We start from the raw sequence: 25,393 nt of genomic DNA, 5'->3' as shown, positions 1-25,393 counted from the left end.
TTGGTGGAACAAAAAGAGATCCGACATTAAAATGTTGTCACGTTCTGTGCCATCTCGAACGTGTGACATGTGCCAAACTAAATAGAATTCAACGTCGTCGACATTTGAAAAAAATATGGTGATCGTATAAAAGATTAGCGATTAGGGCTCATTAATACAGATTTAAATTCAGTTTTGAACAATATATTTTGTCATCAATAAGGCATGTAAAATGCTGGAAAGTATTCATCATCTATACGATTTATATGCTAGCTGCATCTCGATGAAAATCAGGAGCAAGTTAGTGTTATTCTTCTTCCATATAATTGTCCCGCGTAGAATAAGTAGGATCTTTAGAAAAAGTTTACTTGTAATATCATAATACGTATAACTCTATTGGTTTGTATGACGTACGTCATTAAAACTCCTTATCGGTTAGTTTTTTTTTTTCTTAAAATCATTAACGATTATCCTCATAATTCAGACAATTAAACAAACTAGGTATATAATCAGTAATTAATTATACACCTAAACCATACTCGTGAATAGCTTCGTCGATTGACAAAAATGTTGTTACAATCCTTTGGTATTCGAATATATTACGTTCAGACAGACAGACGGCGGTAAGTACTTTATTTCATAAAATGTAGTCATAGCGAGCAAATAAACTTCTGATCGATTTCAGCCACTTCAATTATCAATGAATAGTTTAAAAATTTTATTGATGTTGCTGTTTGCACATTATCGAACTCGATGACGCTTAATCTTCTAGTTTTATGATACCACAGCAAAAAACATCTGAAGAGAATTTAGAAGTATAGCTAACGGCTTTATAGACTTCCAAAGAGTCAATAAGTTATTACTGAAAATTCTTGATAGAAATGCTCAATACTTTTTATTATCATATTATAGGCTGGCCTCAGTTTCAAGCCCTCACAAATCTGTATAATTCTGCATGCCGAATGAGCTAGAAACTAGACTAATGTGACTTCCATAAGCAAGAAAATTTTAAATATATGTATTATATGTATAGTTGTGCAATAAGTAGATTGAGTAATTATCGATATAATATCGAATAAAAATATATCGATAAAACACACAATACCAACCCTATAATTACAATTGGCCATAACAATATCCTCCAAACGTAGACTAAGTGCTGTGAAAACATTGCAGAAACAAGTGTCACGTGCCAAAACATATTGAAGTGAAATTTCTTCCCATTCTTTTATTATTTATAGCCTTAATCGTTGCCAATAAACATTGTTTTACAAACAAATAACATTGTCTAACATAGAGATAAGAATGTAAATACAAAGAATAACTGCCTATATAAATTATACAGTGGCAGGTTACAAGCCGCTAAATCAATTAGACTAGTAGAGGTATTCTGTAAGAAGAAACTCGAAACTCACTTAAGAACAGGATCCTGATTTCCAGAATATGATAGGCGATATTAACTTTAATAATTATAACATTTAAAGTGAACACGTATCAAAATGGCAAATCACCGTAAGTCGGTTGTCAATATTTCACGAGTGAGATCCGAAGTGAATTCTTACAGAATAGCACTGCTATAATGAGATTATATTTGAATATTATAATAAGTAATAATAAGATTATATTTGATAAGTATGACAAGTCGATTAGACGCCTTGACGCCGTGCTTGTTGATGAAAATCAAAATCATACATCTGAGTTTATTATTAATTATGAGCATATGGCACTGAGGTCGATGTCCGGTGATCTATTTCTGTTACCATACGTGAAACGTGTAAACGAATGCATATGGGCTTATATTGGGCATAATACTTTTTCATAATAATTAAATTTAAACATAAAAAAAAACATTAAATCTCAACTATTACGAAATCAATCTGTCAACCAAGCTTTTAATAAATATTTGAATTTGGAAATTCATATATATATGTTATACCTATATGTTTCTCTATAGATTCGATTATTATTTTATAAAATACATGTCGTATGTTTTTCAGCTTCATTTGACACTTTTTCATATATATTTTTTTATCTATCAATTAGGCAAAGAAGTAAAAAATTGTTAAAAATAAAAATAAATCGTGTTTTCTGTTATATAAAATGACATTTGTAAGAGTTTTTCACAACGTATGTTTTGTATCAAATATGTATATCCGAGAGCATCCATTAGTAAATAAAAATACAACGAAACGCGTTTGTCTATTGTTTATTAAAAGTATTTTTGGAACCGTAAAAAAAGATTGGTTTTGAAATACAATTTTAGAACAAGTCTGTTGTGTGATATTTTTACGCGTGATCATAACTCGTAGAAAACTGAATTGTTTTAATAAAATCATTTTTGAAATGCACCGACGCCCACAAAAAACCAAACTATATCCACCGTTATAAAATCTGTAGACCATGTAAAAATATGCAATTATAATATATAATGATGCCACTCCTTTTTATCTTAGTCTCTGCTTCTATTATAAATGATGCAAGTCCGTGCTGAGCTTTCTATCAGGTAGCACCTATGCGACGTATATTCTTGAATCAGCCTTGATTTTCGGTAAAGAGGTTTATGATTTGGTCGGTGACATAATACTTTAATAAAATATTTAATAATATAAGTAAACGTAAAGTCGAATAATATTGCATGCATATATGAACCCTTCAGCACAATTTTTAAAGCATAGTTGAAAAAAAAAATACAAAAGCCTCAATTATAAAAAATAAATAAAAACGGTTACTGTACAAATCGTGACCGCGTGGAACAGTGACAAGAATGACAGCAGAATTTTTCCTGTCCTCCTGTCACGTGTGGAGGTAACAAGATAAAGCGTTATGCTTTTAACAAAGGTTTTATCACTATTACTTCAAGGTTTAAGAGTTTCAACTGCAAATTGAACACAAACATAATTTAAAATAAATAAATTTGTTAGAACTAGCCGAGGAGCCTTTATCGGCATCATTACCTGTCTTACATACCACCGAATTATAACTAAAGAAAATTACACAGAAATGAACTTTTTTTGAATTATTTTTTTACATATCAAGTAGATAAATTTCTAGTATAAAAATAAAACAGGATTGAATGTAGTTTCATAATTTATTTAATTAGATTTCAATAATCACATTCGGTATAATATTTGGGATAAAAATTAACATTTGGTAATACTATATAAATAACAAAAAACTAACTTAAATTAAAAGAAAAGATAAAAATATTAAAAAAAAAAAACAATATATGAACATAAATAATCAGGCTATTATTTATGTGAGACTTATGACTTCGCAATAGCAAGAGATGACATCGAAATTCTCCAAAAAATCTGCCAGACGACTGTTCACAGTATACAGACGAAGGCTGTACGTCTACACTAACACATACATACTTCAAACTTGAGCGGTCGAGGTGTTTGTCCACAAGTCCGTAATTAAAGGTTAATTCTGCAGTGTGCTGCAATAAATAAGTTTCTTTCTTTAAAAAAACATTCAGAATTGAAACTAAGCACGACTATTTGTCGCTTTTAACTGAACTAACGCTAGCATAATGTAACAACAAACAAACCATTAGCAATTGTAGAGCACTTCATGGAAATTGCAAACGTTAAACATTGATGCATATGTTTGTTAATTAATTTGCCTTCAACGTGACCTGCAATACAAAATATAATAGAATTGAAACAAAGATATTTGTTTATAGGCAGGATAGGTCTACCTACTCATTACACATTCTACCAAATAGTCATACTTGGCACCTAGCAGTGCATTGCAACTACAAACGGAAGAGATATAACAATATCTTAGTTGTCAAAGTTAGTTTCAAATTGACGTTTTAAGGGATGGGTATAATTTGTACAAAGTCGATTTCTATGTGGATGGGCCATATTTTACTGACAAGTAAAATTAAAGAGAGAATGATGAATGATGACCTTACTGATTTCTGTAGGTGATTTGGTATTGGCGTTAGAAATGGTGTATAATATTCTTGGTGTCGGTGTAATATATAATACTGTTATTACATTTATATCAGGGATTTTATGGATTGTAATTTTGGATCTAGATTTGGATACGGATAAGTGAACAATATTTTACCGGTTTTAGATACTGTTACGGGTACGAAATTATTTCGGAGTATGTGATTGTTACGGATAGTTTTAGTTACGAATATTAGTTTAATTAGAAATCGTAAAAGAGAAGATCACAAGGTAACAGTGTGACTTTATTTTTCAGCTATTATTTGATATTAAGTATAATCACAGAAAAAAAAATAACCTTAAAAAAAATTAAATACCCTCTTTAAGTATAACACTATACAAAAATAAACTTATAAACAGATTTATCGGATTCGGTTTCGGTTTCGGATAGATATTTTTTTTCGGATATCCGATAGTTTTGTTTACAATTACGGAGCTGCATAACATCCCTAATTTATATGCATGCTCTATTAATAATATTCTTAAAACCGGTTTCTTTATTAAAAAAATTATAGTTACCTCATTAATTGTAGACATTTTATAAAACTATAATATAAGTACATATACACCAATATAATTTTTTGGTAGGATTGTGATTTGTAATTAACAAATCAATATTATCTTCTAATAATGCCACTTAAAATACTACATCCACTATACGTGAGCAAAATTAATAGTTACGCGTACTTATTAATCATGCATTAATGTCAATTATCAGATGAGTAAAGTAAAACATCGAACGATTAGCTTATGTAACACCGCATTTAAGATAGATCGATCTATTTGGCAACGCTGCCGAATTTAAAATGCCGCAGGCTATTTCACGGTGACTTGTCGATGCATGTAATTGCTTCATATTAAGATTCTGACTCATCTCTTTTCCGTTGACGGAATCGTTTATCAAATATCTATTTTAAAATCACAGAATAAAAAATTTGGGACGATTATTATAATGTGAACAATAAAAAAGTTTCGATGTTTGCCAAAATTATAATTAATAATAATGTTTTTTTGACATTTAAATGATATCAGTTTCAGTGGAGAATGTTTAACTACGCTGGATGTATTATAGTGGTCTAATTTGTGCACAAACACAGATGCACACTTTATTCCTCTTCAGTAATCCGTTGGGACGGTAAACTGTCACGACCGGAAAATATCAAGGCGCATGATCAACACAACGGCTTAACACAACAATCGCATCAAAATATATCGTCAATAGTACTTAATGACTTACTATAAATAATTACATAAGGCTCAATTAAAGTCGGTGTAACAATAGCGATATTCAAAAGATTTTTGTCTAGTAAAGCCGAACAAATCGATAAATGATGTTCTAAAAACAAATTAGCATGAATCAAAACGATATATATTTTATGATTAACACATGTCCATTTTATCAAAATTAAAATCAAAATGTACTTTATTCATAGGCTTTTACAAGCACTTTTGAATCGTCATTTAACAAACTATTTAAAGTAAAGCTACCAATGCAAATTTTGCATATATCTTTGCAAATTATGCAAAGATATATATATTTTTTAAAACTATCATAATTCTGAACGTAATATGCTTACTCATTATTGGTTTTTATTTCTAACTAACACTTAACTTCACCTGTTTATATTATGTATGTATTGGAAAAATCTTGTAACTGAACTTTAAGCTAATCGTATAAAAAATTTGAAATATTAAAACTCACTCTACCTTACCTCAGAATACACGAAAACCATTGGTTCTGTACCTAAAGATTGCCGATAAAGTAAGATATAGAATTACAGGAGTGAGGAAATACATAGTATGTGCATTGTGCAGAGCACTTCTCTTTGCGCACACAGTTGTGCACTATAATACGTCTTACGTTGAGGACTCCTATGGGATGACAACCGTCTCCGAAATCGTTTTGGAAAATACCCTCACCATAACATTGTATTATGATAAATTGATATTTTCAAAATCAATATGCATTTTACATTTTTAGTATAATTATATAACAGAACTAATTATTCTGTGTCTTTGTTACAGGTATCTTCTTACCGACCCGAGGTGGATACTTCATGTGGAGCGATTCTGGTGTTTGGGAGATATGTCGATACGTTTTCCATCCAACCGACCGTCCATTAAGGCATAATGCAACGCACTTGGCGACACCGAGTCCGTTCGACGTGAGCGGATTAAAAGGCGAATATTTTACAAGTAAGTCGATCTCGAAAGTGCCGAATGTACTTTACAAACTCTTTAAAGCCAAAAATGACAATTACACTCTAAATCCTTTCACTACCTTAACCGTAATAGAGATAATTTATTATAGAACTTTTAGACATAGTATTGAATAAATTTATGTTCTTTTTTATGAATCTAAACAAAAATTCATTCTCAAATGCCCAACATATCTATTCTTTAGTAGAACGTTGAAAAACCCATAATTTTGGAATCATAAGTGACGTAATATTTTTATGATGGAATTGCTTTAAAATAACTAATTAAATCCATGTTGATCTGATATCTATAATAATAAGATAAAGAGGTTTGGTAAAATTTGTTTGTTTGTATGCGAGGAGTAATCTCCGAAACGAATAATACAAATCTGAAAACGTTTTTTACTGAAAGAGCTACGTTATTTATGAGCAATATATATAATTTACGTTATTTATTTTAGGGTATGTCATATAAATTTCTCTATTGACAAATTTCATGTGAAACCGATGGGTAAAACTGATGTGATCCGGGGCAGATCAATCATTATTAAATGAAATATGTTTGTTTATTATAATATAGCAAAAGATAAATCAATCAAAGACTAAATTGTGTTCCTTTGTTATTTAAAAATTCAATAATTAAACAACAAATAACAAAAAAAAACCTAAAAATACAAACGAGCTAAAAATACAAATTGAATTAAATTCGTTAAGTTTATTTTTAAGTTATTATTTTGACGTTTAATATATTATTTAAATTCATTTTAACGATTACTAGTGCTAGGCGATAGAAAGACATAGAAATAAAACCTGCACGTGAAACACCACCAATATAACATATCAATAACATTACCAGTATTGGATCAGTGTTAGGCTCCAAGCCTTTTCTTCCTGAGGATGCCTAAATCAGTAGGGCATTTACAGCCTCCAAATGCCCTACTGTTGACCTACATATACGTTCGCTATTTATTTACTTAAATAATAAATAGAATACATAAAAACAATTTAATCAATTTCAAATCTTAAGAATGTAATTTATTTTTCTCGTTATCCTTCTTTACTGCTCTATAAAAGCTTTTATGTAAAATCTATTAAGAAATCAAAGAATTAATTTTATTTCTTAGTTTTTTTTTTTAGGTTTTATATAATTTAGAAGTTCAGCTGAATGAGTACAATAGTCAATATTAGGAATTAAATTGTCGTCTGAGATATTTCTACTTTTTAATAACGACAGAGCCAACATTACTTTCACGATAGTAGCATTTATTAAAATCTTCGTGAACATGATAAATGGAAACAATAGTTTTCCATTAAATTTAACTTTATAATAAAATAATTCAATGTAATTAATATTTATTTATCGAGTGATTCTCGATAATTAAAATACGATCACCATGGTGCGAATTTTTTAGTATGAATAAGTAAATTCATAGAAAATGAACTTCTGAGAACAAAACCTATCAGTCATTGTTAAATTATTAAAATAACGTTCTATATTTAAACTGCTATACTGATTCGTTGAATTTTATGCAGAACGCATAAATTCAATATAATTATTATTACAGGTTTGACTTTTACTTCGATTGATGAAACGAAGTAACCACAGCGTTATTTGCCGAGTCTTGATGGCTATTGTTGGTAGTTTTTCATTAAAATTAACCTTGTAAAATGACGATTCAAAGTGTAAGAACCTCCTTGAATAAAGTATATTTTGTATTGACGCATACTTGTTATGTATAGCCTTCTATAATTTATATTTGTATATATTGCTTGAGTAATTGATTTATCTGGTTCGTTCGTGTTATAAGTAACAACCTCGTTAACTGACTAATATACTGCGAGGCATGGAACAATCTCAGTTTATTTTTTCCCGGAGCGCCTTCTGTTTTAGCTCACTCACTAAGTCCATTAGCTCCCGCTGGTTTACTTTTATATCAAAAGCTATTTTCTTTTCACATCGGAAAAAATAGAAATCTAAACAAATCACGTCCATCGTTCAACATTTTCCGTGTATTTTTTTAATTTATCTTTGCGTGATTGTGGTTTTTGGGTTATCCCGTATACACATGTATACTTTTTGAGCAAAGTCGATTTTGGTGTTAGGTATATTCAATCTCATTATCGAAAACTACAATTGAATATTCTTTGTATCGAATTAAATGAGCAATTCTTGTGTATAAATCTCAGAAGGGGTTTGACTATTTAATATTTCCTGAAAAAAAAAAACATTGTTTCCCAAAAAAGAAAAACATTTTGTATTCATTATCATTAAAATTAATTATGCTATTAGAATCAAATGAATCTTCGAATACTATATTATAAAGTAAACCAAAAAAAAAAACTATAAAAAATGTAAAAGTTTTTTTTTTTTTTTGCTATTGAAATATTTACCTGTGAGGTCTTCGTGTAAGTCCACCAGCTGACTCACTCAATTACTATTAATTCTACCCTCAAACAATAATTATTTTTAAAGATGTGTTTCAATTTTAAAGAACAAAACATTTTAGAAGTTATTATTAGTTGTGGTTTATATTCATAAAGTTATCACCCATGGACACAGTAATTACTTAGCAACAGGTAGCCCATTAGTTTGTCTGATTTCCTACAATTAAATAGGAAGCAATTATAGTATCCTTCCGATATAAACTTGGTTTAGTCTCTAATAAGTAAATGTCGTGTTTATAAAAGTTTAAGCTTTACGTTTTCGACTAAGAAAATGTTCAAACAAAATCTTCTTTATTATAGGTATGAGTTATTATGTGATAGAAACGCATCACGTATCTTAATAAATTGTAGCACGGTAGAGCAGACGTCCGCAATTAGTTTCACTCGTATGTTTATCTATTGTTATAATATTAACAATTCTGTCGCTATTTCTAAACCTTAGATCGACCAGTACCTCAGCCACGTGTGGATTAATAGTCATATATTAATAATATTTAGGCGTCTGCTCTGTAATATTAAAAAAAAAACAATTCAACACAATGAGATATTTTATAGACATACATTGAATCGCTCATATTTTTTTGCATTAATAACCTAAACTTTGATAGTCTGGAATGTGTAATAATTAACTTAAATATAATTTATTTAAAAAAAAATGTACAGACTAAATTTAAATTGTGCATTGAATAAGCAATCAGAGACAGGCTGAAAATTCAATTCAAGTTAACATTTACGAATAAGTTTGCACAGTTTAACGAAGACCTCTGGCCGGGAACTTGCGCAAATCAAAAACTATACTTGTTTTATTGTTAAAATCATATGGTACGTATATTATTACCATATTGAGGAAATTAAGTTAATTTTCTTGGACAGCGACATAAAAGTTCGTTGTTAAACGAATAAATATACTGACAAGTATATTTGCCTCTTATTGTTGCAACTTACTTACTTGAGTGCGTAAACCTATCTGCGCGAGTAACGGCCGATTTTGACAGAAAAGCGAATGACGTTAATAGATATAGCTTCGTCTGTCCGAGAGTAACTTGAAACTGATTTTGAAATGCTAGTAAGCACGATTTGTATGAGGGTTCCTATCTCCAGTAAGCTATCCGTTCTCCCGATGACAGATGGCTAGTTTCGATAGGAAATGCTATCCGTCGATAGGTTATTGAAAAGAAAATACGTGCAAAAATACGTGATAGATTTGACTATCTTTAGTTACTGAAATTAGGAATAGATAAGTTATGGAAAACGGTCGTTAGTCGTTGCATGATGTCATCCTCTTAAATGTGATTGCTGTATAATTAACATGTGAGTTGAAACAATCTGTATTCTTGCCAAACATGTTGGATAATAATATATAAAGTTGTAATTAATTTTTAGGGATTTGTTATATCAATGTATTTATGCGATAAATTAATCAATGTTTAGACATTGTACAATGTGTTATTTGTTCTGCCCACACGAGTAACTATTTTTGATAATGAGAGACCATTTAATTTAATAAAGCTATATGCATGCGTACAAACATACATAGATACGAAACTCACACATTCGTATAAACATATATTCGCATTATAATTGAAATAATATTATTATTTTATAAATATTCTTATAATTAAAACTGTAATACATAAATGTATGAAGATATCAATAATCGCAGTTTAAATGATGTCGTGTTGGAAATACTGCTCTTTCAAAATGACATACCAACATACACAGGCGAGTCTAACGACCTGTACTGTCCGCTAAGAAAATAATATGGAAAGACAGATTATGCAAGAATAAATATTGCTAATGCGTTTTCGTTTAAATATATACTTTATGAGGTTGTTAAATTATAAAAGAAACAAAATATGCTCCGTTTTAAATGTAACTTTTCATATTTAAGATTTATGTTGAGTGCCTTACTAACATTGCACTTTGCTTTTTAACTTTATATTCTATGAGATAACGAATATATTACAACAAATTAAAATTTTACACTACAATTAAATGTTCGAAAGTTACAAAATAATTTCAAATTAACGCTAGAATAGCCAAGACGCATATTGCGCATAGTAAAAAAAAAAAAACAATATATAGTTTTCCATTTTGTGGTAGCAGTGATAAAACTGATAGTTTTGACATTTGTCCTTGAATATTTTTAGTATACCTAAGGTCTGAAGTTTCAGCATTAATTCATTATTGTTAGTAGAATTTATATTTTGACCAGGCTCTAAATAGTAATTGCGCATAGCAGTACCAATGTATAAAATGCAAAGGATACGATTAAAATTAATGAAAAAACAATGATAGTGTGGATAGAACAAATAGATCTTACCCGAACTACAAAGTTTTAATCCGGATATCAAATTCCTTTATTTATAATTTTCACGATTGGCAATAAAGTATATATGAGATACAATTCTGACACACGTCAAGTTCATTAATAGAGCAGCGTGGTTGAATTCGCTCCATGACTTACTTAAGCGAGAAGAGATATCGGTCACCCCGTCATTCGACTTCACCCTTATAAGTTCAACGGGATAAAAAAATACTGTTGTATATTTTTGGGATTACAAACGCAATATACAAAACCGCGACGGATGACGCATGGTTTTTTTTTTTTTTTTGACATCTGTGGTCGGGCTTTTGGGCAACCTGATAGTCAATAGTCCTCACAGCCCATAGACATTGGCACCGTTTGAATTTTCCATTCCATTCCTTACATCGACAATGTGCTACCAAACTTGAGAACTAAGATGTTCTTAGTTGATTATGTTCCTTGTGCCTGTAGTGACGCTGACTCACTCACCATTAAAATCGGAATACAAAAGTACTAAATATTACTAATTGGTGGTATAATATATGATAAAAAAATATTAGTGTCAATGTATGAATTGTAAAAATCAACGTAGTAACTGAAGGTATATTCTAAATTAACACAAAAAATAAAAGATCAACACGACCCACACAATAAGATTTATAGTCACCGATAAAAATACCACATTGGTTCTTACAAGTCGTCTCCAGCTATAGTGGCTAGTATGTAGCATGTGTAAAACGTAAATAAATAAACAATGCAACGCTGTGCGCAGTTAACGTAACCGAACGAAATTACAACATATTAATAGCTGTACGTGATTTGATTACGAGACTTGGTAAAAGATCTATATCAAACTATATGTGCATCTAAAATATGACATTTACGCATGAGAAAGTATTATCGTGTCTTCGTATACGACGCATACGAGGTAGGGTAACGTAAAATGTTTATATTAAAGGACAAATAATTACAAATAAAAAACAGTTTTAACAGATTATGAAAAACTTTTTAGAATCAAACATTTTTATTTTATTTTTTATTTTTTTATATATTTCGCTTAGGGTTCGTACATGCGATAAAAAGTTCCTTATAGGATCTATGTCGTGTCTTCCTCGTCATCTGTCACAGCCTATATTTACAAATCTACTGGACGAAAACCGGAGGTATTTATATAGAGTTCGGTGACCCAATAACTAATGTAAGGCGTAAATAAATTAATTCTGATTTCGTCGATTGCGTTAGGGATGCAGATTAGGATGCAGGTTTATTTTAACGATTACTAGTTCTAGGCGATAGAAAAACATAGTAATAGAACCTGCACGTGTCACTACCAACACCAATATAACATACCAATAACATTATCAGTATTGGACTAGTGCATTATATTAGGCAATCAGTATATATATTTTTCAAGAGCATCACATAAAAAATTACTTTCTAGCAATCGTATTTATTATTAACTAGTTGTTCCGTTACATAATTTATAAGCTAACACAATAAATAGGCTATCTAATCATATATTATATAATAAAATATATACTATATGAGCCTCACACACACTAAAGAATAGATATCGGTGAAGAGCATATCGGAGAAGGAGCATAACAACTTGGGAGTACCGTTTCATACCGTTTGCCGTCAGGGCGTATCTTACCCAGAAGGCGCGTCAATAAGTGTTTCACATCAAAAATGACTCCCTCAGCTTAATTTTACTCCCAGCAAAGCGAGCTATTACTGACAGCTAAAAATAGATGTTAATAAACGATTGCATTAAACGTCATCTTGGAATGCGTTCAATTAAAGATTGCCAGTCACACATATTTGTTTTTGCTGTCTTTATATCTTGATTGATATGTGTCTTGTAATTGTTTGAACACTAATACTATATTCGTTTCGTTTTCGTATTCTGAAAAGCTGAAACGTATACAGCTCGTGAAATGTCAACGTAACTGTACCGTGTTACGGATTGAAGTGACATCTGTTTTGTATCCTAATTTTAGAACCGGAAACATTACGAAATAGAAATTCTTTTACTCATCATCTAAACGCTTGAAGTGGTCGTAATATATTTATTATTATATCATATTTTCATACGTCCATGAAATCCTAATAATTTATGGGACACTCGTTTCCTAAATTAAAAATGTAATGCAAGCTACTTCCATTAATGCGTGTATTATACGACAAGCTGTTCCGAGCGTTTTCAGCATATTCGATACTGCTTTGCCCTAGTGGGTCATAGCGTGATGAAATATAGACTAGTCATACAATATAAACTTTATCAATAAACGGGCTATCTAACGGTAACCTATTTCAATCCTGATCCTGAATGATCAAAGAAACAAACAAACTATTTGCGGTTAAAATTACAAAATTTACAGTTACAATAAAAAAAATAATAATGTGATAATAAAATAAATATCAATACTAAATTTAGATCGTTTTTTTTTCATTACAAACGGGCACATCAATCTTAATCAGGTAGCTAATGTAGATCATATAGATGAGATTAAAAATATAAAATATATTATTATAAAAACTTATTGTATTAGAACCTTTTTACATTGTCAATTAAAAAATCAAATCATATGTTAAAAAGACAATACTATTAGATGTGGCCTATTACATTAAAATTGTATACTGTATTTATTATAATAAACCTATGTTATTTATTGTGCAAAAGAGTAACAGCTGAATTTCTCGCCGGCTCATCTTGTTAGAATAATTTCGAACCGATGCTAACATTTACATTTAATATAATCCTGTAAAATGAGGTGCTCGTAAAAGCCGACTTTAATAAAATATATTCCTACTTTATGCATAATTTATTCGTCAATTTTAAAGGCATGTTTCATAAATTACACGTCACTCAATCAACTAAGGATTGAATAACTGTTAGTGTGATTAAAATAATAGAATTAAGCCATATGATATGCCTAGAAGTAGGTATACCTACTGAAACTGTTGAAAGCTTTGATTTATGGGCTCGTTATTCGAAGCAATAAACACTCGATGACCGGCTTATGGCTGAATTTCCTTAATAGTTTTCTATGAAACAAATTCCTTCTTTTGAACAAATTCGTTACTAGAAAATGTGCCAGCATATTTACGTTGTGTCTTTTATTTTCTAACGACGCAAATATAAAGATATTATATCTTATTATTATAAGAATATTATAAAGTATACGATTATCACAAGTTGTAATAGCTGTCTGTAAAGTTTCGCTTATTTAGTTGGTTACTAGTCAAATTTCTATTTATAATACCCAATCACTTATTAACGTTAAAGTGTCGATTTCGACATTATAAAAATATGTCTTCTCACTGAATACCCGATGTCTATAACGGCTCGTGAGCGTTGCAACACTATATAAACAGAAGTGCGACTACAATGAAATCATACAAGAAATCATACATACCCACGTTGGTAACAATATATAACGACGCCATTATTTTGGTAGTTACACGTGAATGTTGAGATTTTTACTAATTACAAAACCAGCATATATAGTTCGAAAAGTGACCTTACTGCTAAAAACCAGATACCTAGATTATAAAATACATGAGTTTACAAATATGTGATTTATTAAAGACACAAAATTAAAAAAGTTTCCGTTCGAATCCTGTCATATACAACAAAGCACCATGACCCAAAACAAGTTTCTGATTAATTTATCGAACGTAAATTTAAAATGCAATGAATATTTCGTACGATAATCGCAAAGGTCAGATATTAAAGTTATTTTATTTTATTACTCGATAAAAATTAATTCAGGCTTCAATTTCGATTGTGTTCCGATTTTTTTAAGACGTGTGCAATTATATTTATCATTGAATAAAAACGATTGTTGCAGATTGTACAAATTACTTAGCACAGCCGACGATGAAGAATGGCAAGCCAGCTGATCCCGCCTATGATATTGACATAGCCAGTAAGTATAATAATAGTATCATTTTACTACTTGAAAGGATCCTATTAAACTTTTCATCTTTATAAAATTATATAAACGATTTTGAACTCAATCCTTACCGATAGAAGATTGAAAATACAATTTCAGTGATAGATCAGACAAAGCAGAAAGCTCATGACAACCGGGCGATACAGTGAAACGACTATTATAAATTAAAAAGGTCATTAAGAATATCTGAGTCTATTTTAAGTAACTGGTCTTACGTCATTATGATCTTGGAGTAATCACTGTGTTAATTATTAGACAAAGATATAATTGTAAATCTCAAATAATAATTACACAATAAATTACTTTAGTCTTACGCAAAAATAAATATAGTTCTTAATTTGTTCATTAAATTTTATTAAAATAGAAAAAAAATAATTATTTCTTCTGTCCACGTACTGTGAAGATTTTTCTTTGTCACACCGTATTTTCTTACTTTAAAATAAATAAAGGAAAAGAGGACAAACCTATTAGTTTTATTTACTTTTTATGTAGTTTACTTTTAAATCAAAAGCCCTCAATGGTCATACAGTATAAAACTATTGGAAGTGGTATATGTCTTCAGTAACATCCCGTAAATTTTCCACTGCTTGGCAAATGCTACTCTCTTTTAAAGGAGAAGATTTAAATCCTTTATATTCAATTTTATGAACTTATTATTCCTTACTTATGTTTTGCTCCCACAATTTTAATTGTTTGATTTGACTTAGTTGAAAAAAAATAGTATTATTGTTATAATAATCTTTGGCTGCCGTTACTAGTGAGATATACGCCAGTTTTTAAATTTTGATATAAGGTTATAACATCAAAATTAGTTACTAGTTTTTACATAATACTTGAACGTTCAGACTACCCAGAATATTTAAACTACTATATGTATATAATATAATACATTATAGATATTTTTTTTCTATATTTACCCATAAATATATATATAGTTAAGCTCCAGCCTATTACGGTCTTACTGTAGAGCAAGCACTGTAGGGCTCTCTTTTAAGGAAAAGTTTTGAAGCTTACTCCAACATGCTGCTCAATGCATATTGGTCGATAAAAAGGTATCCATTCGGTTATAATATGTACAATAATATAAATTCAATTAAAAAACACAAAAGTTAGAATGTTTCTTATGGCACGAAGATCATCTTAGCTCGTCAACTCAAAGCAGCAGTACTATTCCGTAAGAACTCACATCGGATCTTGCATCTAAAATGTTGATCGACTTAATGTGATTTTCTATTACAAACTTAAATTTTCCAATTATTAAATTCAATGTCGTATCACTCCCTGATAACAATGGAAACATCGATCCATCTATCGAGAAATTCTTGGAGTAATATTAACGCAGACTTGTGAAAGCATACATTTTAATTATACATTAGCTATTCCTCGTAATTTTACCCACGCTAACCGTTACTGCTCCGCCTCCGTAATTCACAGAGTAATGTCATAATTTGGTCTCAAAAAATGTGCTATGTGACGCAAAAATAATTCGTCAAATCGTACTGGTAGGTATAATCTAGCAAGAATGAACTCTTCAGCTCTATACACTAGCGGAGATTTGGTCTACAGTTACGGTAAGAGGCTTATATGCACATCAGGCTCAGTGGACTTTAAACTAAAATGGTAAAATTATTAGAGAAATATAAGGAGCTTACCTCGATAATACTTTAGTATTGTCGATACTATGTAACACGATCTTTGAAATAGTTTTTCGTAACCGATAGATGACCACAATTTACCAAGCGTCTTTAATCGACGTCTCGCTTCCCGACAATTGATACTGGGTATCTTAGTTAACTTCGTTGATCCTGAAGCGGTTATAATAGTGCCTTTAACGATTCAACTTGATAGGAATTTATATTTAATGGATACTATAGCAATTTTTACCAAAAGATACGATAAATTTCAGTGGACCGAACTCGTGATTCTTTAATGAATATCGCGTTTTCAAATTCGGACAAGGAAAACTGAAATTTCATGTAATCTATGTTCATATAATTCATCTACTACTCGACGGTAAAAGCCAAAATTAAGATTTATTCTATAACTATTATTTATATTATAAATTTAATACATATCCATTTAATATTAAGGCCCTTAGGAAATAGCTCACACCGGATTCATTGATCATTTTTGTAATACTGACAAGATGCGCTCGGAGAACTTCTTTTTAAATCTTCGCACTACCCAAAGTGTTATTGTTGAATGTGAACTTATAACTTGCCTTAACAGCATGTGTCCAAATGGTCAAGAATTTTCAGAATGTTTTTTTTTTTTTCAAATAATCCGCATACACATATAAAGTATAGCATATTATGATAACGATTTACGTTATGGTAGGGCTGTGCAATCACACCTGAAAAGGTACCACCTACTCACATATTCTACCGCCAAACAGCAATACTTAATATAACTGTATTCCGATTTGATTGGCGAATAAAACTTGTAAAAAGTCACATAAAATTTTAGGTAAGGAACGGTCACATAACTCACAGCACGTCCTAATGTCTACAGGCGATGGTGACCACTTGCTATCATATTGTTTTGATTCTGCCAGTCAGCCTAGTTATTTGTAATAAAAGATATATGATTTAACATTTTAAAAGCTACGATAAATCGTAAAAATATCATAAATAACTTTATTAATAAAACTACGCACGACGAAATCCGTTAAAAGGCTTCGAGAGAAAATCTGAAACTCACGATCATTAATTAAGCTTGAAGCTAAGCTGGAAATCGGTTTTTCACAATGAAAATATCCACAATAATCCACATTAATAATCGTATTATGGTAATAGCTTTTTCAGTTAACGTATTTTAATATTTCATCGGTAATCTATATTTTATTAAACAAAGCTGGAGAATTAATTCCAGGAACTAATATTTCATTAGGCTGTTCATTTGTAATAATTGAGGTCACTTACACGAACAGAGGAGTAACCATAGTCATTTTTAAATTTGGTATTCAAAGTTAATAAAATATAAGACAGTTAGTTACATTAAATTATAATTGACTTATGAGAAATTTCGGGTCACAGCTCAATTATTCGTCATGTATTAATATCTCAGTTAGTTACTATAGAATTTATGATATCAACTTTAATGGCCTGCTATAGCTTTGGAAGCGGTTTTATAAAGTTAAAATGTATTATAATCAATGGATAATTATTATTATTTTCAATTTATAAGCCTCTTTGATTCTACCAAGGATACCAATTTTGATATACTGTTATTTTGCAGATTACGTGCGAACAATGATCTCCTTCGGCATCATCAGTCTTTTTGTAATGGCGATGGGATGTGGCTTCTCCGTGTACACGTTCAGAAACCCGCGTTACATGTTTAAACGTCTCGCTGCTGGCATACACTTCATAAGCAGTAAGTGTTCTGTATTTTGTAACATCAGCAAACTGTCGCCCTTTATCTTTAGATAAAGTTTCCGGATGAAACTTGATACAAAGGGATTTTTGATATTATTGTCGTTAATTCTATTTATAATTTTATAACAAGAGAATATCAAATGTTGCTTTTCTTTTAACTTTTTAGTTGCCCGTAAATATATAATAAAATGGCAAATTTCTCTTTTGTCGCTGAAGAGTAGAACTATATGTTTATTTATTCTATATGCTTATATATAGTTTTCCATCATCGTGTTCTCTACAAAATTCATAAAATTTTAAGCAGATTGTAGTTGAAAAATTCATATATCCTAGGCAAGACTGGGAACTTACATACAACCTTTTAAATTTAATAAAATAAATTGAAAATGTTTTTGTTAGCCGGAAATAAAGAGAACCCTTCAAATTCTTTTGTGATGGTTCTCGAAAATTTGCGGTTTATTTACAGTAGCCGCAAATATTCGTGTATTAAAATAGTTCAAGGTCACGATAAATTAAACATTTGTGCGTTAACGACTATATTCGTCGTCCCTGGATTGTGTATTATTTCAATGTCAATATAATTTCATTTTATTGTTTTTGTTTTGGTTATTACTTGATGATAATAAAATCAAAACAGCATTTACTTTTCTTCAGATAACGCTTGGGATGAACATTTTAATTTCATAGCTAAATTATATGTAAAAATTTAATTTTTATAATTTTTAATATTAAATCTATAATCATTTTTAAAAGTATCTAAGTATATAATATATGCTGAATATATCCGTGAAATTAGTAAATGACAAATAAAGTTTTATTTGAACACGAACGATCCTATAATTGCAGGTTAAAATTTAAAACAAACAAAATTCAGTTTTATTAGACTTATTTCAATTGTGTACTTGTAAATCAGTAAAGAACGCCCTTGTAAGATTAAAACTTTTGAGACATATTTTTTCAACTTGCAGTGAACCAGCGGCGGGGATAAAGCTCTTAAACTTTCCTTTAAACACGAGAATGGCTCTTTGGCTATTAGTTTTATACAAGCTCGTATTTTTATTTAATATTGTTATTGAAAAGTTTAGTTTGAAATATGTTGTTATGGCACGGGTAACTGGGAAAACTGATTCTAAGTGGTCACCACTGCCTTCCATCGCCAATTTGCCACCAACCAAGGGATACTAAGATGGAAATGAGATGTTACGTCCCTTGTGCCTGTAGTTGCACTGGCTCACTCACCCTTCAATCTGGAAAACAGTAATGCTAAGTATTGCTGTTTGGCTGTTGAATATATAATGAGTGTGCTTCAACCAAGTGTTCTGTTATATTATTTTGTTATAATGTTGGTATCGAAAATCTTGATCTTTATAATAGTTTATTATATTTTTTATTTTTTATACAGCCGCATGTACATTCGTCGTGGTTCAAGTAATGATGTCATCCGTGGACCATATGAAAAAGAACTTGAAGTTTATTTATCCCGAACGTGCCTATCATTAGTAAGTCAGATATAATTGTGTTTTAATATACTTAAAATAGGTTTGTTTAAAAAAAAATCAAATTTAAAATGAAATCAATAAAACCTTACAGACATGATTATATAACTAAGGTTAAGTCTAAGAGTTGGAATTTTTTTCTTCGTAACATTGAGATTTTCTTTACAGTTTCCACATCAGCTTCTTCCTGGCGTGGTTCGTGGTTTTGGTGAATCTCTTTGCAGCTGCTTCGTTCCTCTGGTACTCCCGTAAAAGGAAAGGCGACAAAGCAGCGACAGACGAACTAGCGATGGCCGACGAGCCGACGATCATCGGTCGATGACGCTTCAGATTCAACTCCATACGACCACTCTTGTCGAATGGACATTTTCTCAATTCTATATTGAACAGTGCTCAATTGACCAATAGCTGTAAAAGTTATGTTATGAATGTCTTCCACGTATACTTCAAAAGTAAGCGGGTCTTTAAAAACTCTGCTGAATACGACAACTTAAGTTAAAACATCGCCAGGATTAAACGAATAAATCCTGAACTTATTTATCCTATTGAACTACTGCTAATTACGTGCCGTCGTAATAAATAAAATCAAGCTGTTCCGTAAACTAGCTAACTTGCTTATCTATTTTTAATTGATTTACGCGATGTTATAATTTAAGTCTGTAGAGTTATTATGTAAGAACGAAATCCAAATTCACCGCAGAAAACGATCGTTAAATTTCAAAAAGTTATAGGCGACATTAATTACTATAATTATTACAGGAAATGATCGAAATAGCGTAAAACCGTAAGTCGGTTATTAACATTTCACAAGTGAGACACGAAGTGAGTTCTTACAGAAAAGCTTCGCTGTATTTTATCGAGAGATGGTATACCTTAAAATATATTCTGCAATTGGAGATTTTTTAATTGCGTCTTGTTAATCTTGTAAGCGTCTGATGTATTGTTATTGTTATTTCGTTTCTGGCTTGCGATGTGTTATGTGTGATATTGTATATTGTGTATATTCCTTAGGTCTATGAGATAAACAACATCCTTACTGTTGATAAACTAAGTATCATATTTCTCAGTGCGATTCAAATTAGCTTAGAAATATTTCTTACTAAAGGACCAGATCTTGGAAATTATATCAATGTTTATTTATTAAAAATTATTATTGAAATAATACATATCTAAGAAATTGATCTATTTTAATATAATTCTTGAACATTTTTCTATATACAACTAGCATTGTTCTACGCGTATTTGAATCGTATTTGATTATATTTATCGTTGCTGCCATAAGATTATTATGTAAAGTATAAACGCATAATGTAAATATTTATCTAGTCAAACTATTTACTTATACTCGTATTGGAACTATTTCGTTATTAGTACAATGACATGTTTACAAGTGAAATGTACAAAAATAAAAAATAAATAGATTTTTAATGGTTACTATTCAAAGAAATGAAATACGATTTATTTTTTTCTATAATTAATATGTATTTGAATCGTAAAAAAATGTCATAAAAAATATTTTATGATCAACCAGGCCGATTAAATACTCTTTATCTCCGATTTTATTTATATAATTATATTATATAAATATCAAATTTTTACTTACTACGTATTAAAATTTTGTTCAATAATTTATACGTAAAAACAAAAATTTTAAACTCGAAAGAAAAATATTTTAGATGATATATTTTATTGAACAAATTTAAACTTAAACTTTTAATAATAATAAGTTTCTTCCGAATTCAAACTTCGACTAGTTAAATTCTTCCATCCGTTATAATGAACGATATACGAGTACGTACGTATATCGAACGCTCTTAAAAAAATATATTAAAAGCATTATATAGATTTGAAGAAAATATGTCATGGTGCTAATTACTTGATATTTATTTTTGTCTATTTATAAATATACGCTCTTTAATATTGATTAAATAATATAATTTGGAGCTTTTAGCATATTAAATATAAATTGTATTTTATATAAAATTATAATTTTTATCCATCAACTCATTTCACTTTCGGGATGTTGTTCGTTTATAATAAAGATTTGAAATCAGATCATTACCAGTCTTGTGTTTGTGCTGTCTATAACCACATATTGAAGTAAGCTCGTGCAAACAACAATGACCTCTAATACAGTTTAGTAAACACTAAAATCGTGAATAATGATATTTTCAAACGAGAATAAGACATAACAGATATTTTTATTTAATAACATTGTCATTTTGATTAATTTTTATCAATTTATTTTAAAATTTCATTTAATGATATTTAATCATCACAAATACATCTTACTTATAAACATTTTATTAATTGTGTGTTTAGTTAAACATTGAGATCTGTCTTTTAGTCATAACTGATTTGACATTTAAATTAAGAAGATTTATTGTTTAACTAATCCTATCCTAAACATCCAGAGAGTCGTTTGCTTTTTTTTTTTTTGTAATATTCTCTTATGAAAAAAATATCTGAATCTTTTCAGTACATACTTATTGACAAAGGAGGTCGAATCGTTAAATTGTTATGTTTATTCAACAAAATGTAAATATTATAATAATAATAATTATTAATAAGTTTCCTAATTTACAAACTGTTTTTATTCCAATCTTAATGCATTATCCCACATGTCGGTGTTCTGTATGTACGTTCAACTTATTTAAATAAAAACTTATTTGAGTTAATTTCTTTGAAAATGTTTCCCTTTATCATTACAAGAAAATAAGGTTGAAGTTATAAACTGGCGAGTAAATTATATTGAACGTAAACCTCGAAACTCGACAACTTCATATATATTCTTAAATTGTAAACATTATGACAGACGTAAATATTTGTTTATTTTTGAGAAGAAAACTGTTTATTTCACTTCCTTTTGACGTTTGAATGCTTTATCCGAAACCTTGTTACCTTAAATAGAGGGTTCCGCAATAAAACAATTGATTATCGTTGTTTAACGTTATCACATAACATTACAGCGGCGTAAATTACAAACAACCTCAATTTGTCTTGGCATTAGTATCGCTGTGAAAATAAACAATGACATACTTTGAGAAAACACAGACACGGTACGTTTCTTTATTTCGACGGGTCTTTCTTCTTTTTTTTTCATATCAACACAAATAGGTTTTTAAACGAAACATTAACGAATAGTGAAGTTACGCAAACAATGAGAGAAATAAAAATATATATATATAAGAGTATAATTTAACAGGTCGACATCGAGTTCAAAATTCCATTGAATTGTAGAAAGAAAAATTTTACTCACTTCTCGTCGGTCTATTTTAAGCTGTGCATTGTCGAGGAATCTGGCAGCGGCCCAGAGCTGGCCTGTGACTCTGCCAACCTCAAACAAAGGTTAGTGTCCTAAAAAAAAACTGTCGAAGGAAAGACCGGCCGTGCTAATGAACCGGTGTAAGATGAATTTAAGGGTCCACTTAAACAAGATCGTTGTTGATATCTCTTCAATAAAAAATTCGTACAAAAATATTATAATATTGTAGACCACGTTATGGAAACAAATAAACTTACTCTTCGTACAATATTTATTGAAAAAACTTTTAATTACAGTGACTTTTTATTTGCATCCTCTATTTATTTCCTCCGGTTTATGAAACGCTGGTTAAAGTCGGGTAAACCAATTGCGTCATCAATTGCTATCGACCAATGACCAGTCAGATAAAGCCTAAATTCGTTAGCTTGAATTTGATCAGAGTTTCAGAAACTCAAGGTCAATATATTACAACTTGCGCCAGATATGTGCTAAACTTTTAAGTGTAAATTCTTAACTTATTTTTAAGTGTTTGTTTTATTTCAGAAACTTACACGGCCGTATGCACGGTCAAGTTTTAAGTTTTAAATTTGTCGAACATTTTAACTCATCTAACATAAACATAAACATAATCAGCCTGTAAATTTCCCACTGCTGGGCTAAGGCCTCCTCTCCCGTTGAGGAGAAGGTATGGAGCATATTCCACCACGCTGCTCCAATGCGGGTTGGTGGAATACACATGTGGCAGAATTTCGTTGAAATTAGACACATGCAGGTTTCCTCACAATGTTTTCCTTCACCACCGAGCACGAGATGAATTATAAACACAAATTAAGCACATGAAAATTCAGTGGTGCGTGCCTGGGTTTGAACCCGAAATCATCGGTTAAGATGCACGCGTTCTAACCACTGGGCCATCTCGGCTCAAAACTAACTATAAACTTAATACCATAACACCAACTGTTTTTATTTGTAAAAAGTTTTTTCGCTGGAGTTGATATTGTCTGTCATGAAGGTAAACTCATTTCATAATAAATGAACTTGTTGCATCAACAATAATTTTAGTGTTAGTATTAACATCAATTAGTTACTTATTGAATTTGAATACAATACAATAGTACAATAGTGTAATATTCATTCTGTTGTAAGAGCCTACTGTCATTTGTAGTTTTAATAAAATTGTATTATATATGTGTAACGTCAGCACCTACCATTTCACTGACGTCAGCTAAGTTTTACAGTACACAAATTCCTTATCGGAAACCGAGCTCAAATAATTGGAATAAAGGAAAGGGAACTAGAGTGCTTCTATTGCAACAAAACAAGATCCAACGTCTTAGATAAAAACATGTATTGGACATCTCGAATATAAAAAAGTGGACAATGATTTACTTGGTAGGGCTCTGGTCATACTCGTCTGAGTAGGTACCATCAACTCACTCATATTCTACCGCCAAACAGTAATACTTAGTATTCTTTAAAGGCTAAGTGAGCCTGTGTAACTACACGCACAAAAGATATAACAGCTTTCTAAGGTTGGCAGTGTATTAGCGATGTAAAACATGGTCAATATTTCTGACAGCACGAATGTCAATGAGTGGTGGTGAAGTACCAGAGTTTTATTTTATAACAAAAAAATAGTCACCAGTATACAGGATGTCCCAGAATGCGACGTCAAGCCGGTACCGGGTGATAGGCCAGGTCAAAACAGTTATCAGAAATATCCAAAAAAAAAATCTATGTCATGTATTATAAAAATTATGACCATTTAAAAAAATAATCACCCTGTGATGCATTTTCACTTCCCGTTTCTACAAATTCCCACTTTATTTTTATTTTTTTATTTATTTGTAACCCTGAGTAATGCTCCTGTAGCTAGTAGTCTAAAATTTTAACCCAACTGCTCCTAATTTTGAAAGAAAATTACACATTATTCCCATATCAAAAGTGAAATTGAATTTTTCGTTCAATTTCAACTGACTCTACTGAAAAAAAAAATGTACTACACTGGTTGGGCAAGTAGCTTTAAAAGTTGGCGCATTTAATGAGAATTCCAAAATGGTATGACACTTGCTAGATTATTTCTTAGATTATGGTCAAATTTTTATTTTTGTGAACGAATCCGGTTTTCAACTATTTTTTATTACTTCATTTAAAATGATTTATTGTACCCAAGCTTTCCCTCTTAACGGTAAGTTTACATAATTTAAGTATGAGAAAGATAGAAAGAGAGACATTTTAAGAAGTGTGAGTGAGATAGAGTTACGCAACTAATTTCATTAATGGCATTATTATTTTCTGCTTTGAGTTTAGGATAGTTTAATTAAATAAAAAAAATATTTAAGTAAAATGGTTTGATTTTATTTAAATTAAAACAAATGTTAATATGGTAAAAAATATACACCATAAA

General features: G+C 30.2%; 1 protein-coding gene across 1 annotated transcript in view; it reads left to right on the top strand.

Moving 5' to 3' along the window:
- LOC113395062 (uncharacterized) overlaps positions 1–21,138 on the top strand; it is a 44,548-nt gene extending 23,410 nt beyond the window's left edge. The window contains exons 3-7 of the mRNA XM_026632606.2: positions 5,964–6,134; positions 14,744–14,821; positions 18,086–18,223; positions 19,628–19,724; positions 19,890–21,138. Coding sequence (XP_026488391.1) covers positions 5,964–6,134; positions 14,744–14,821; positions 18,086–18,223; positions 19,628–19,724; positions 19,890–20,043 — 638 coding nt within the window. The 3' untranslated portion in view covers positions 20,044–21,138. The remainder of the gene's footprint in view (positions 1–5,963; positions 6,135–14,743; positions 14,822–18,085; positions 18,224–19,627; positions 19,725–19,889) is intronic.
- Positions 21,139–25,393: the final 4,255 nt, after the last annotated feature.

Source organism: Vanessa tameamea, chromosome 9 (assembly GCF_037043105.1).
Source record: "Vanessa tameamea isolate UH-Manoa-2023 chromosome 9, ilVanTame1 primary haplotype, whole genome shotgun sequence".
In the NCBI taxonomy this organism is placed as follows: domain Eukaryota; kingdom Metazoa; phylum Arthropoda; class Insecta; order Lepidoptera; family Nymphalidae; genus Vanessa; species Vanessa tameamea.
The sequence above is the reverse complement of the archived record's forward strand: the minus strand, read 5'-3'. Positions and strand labels throughout refer to the sequence as shown.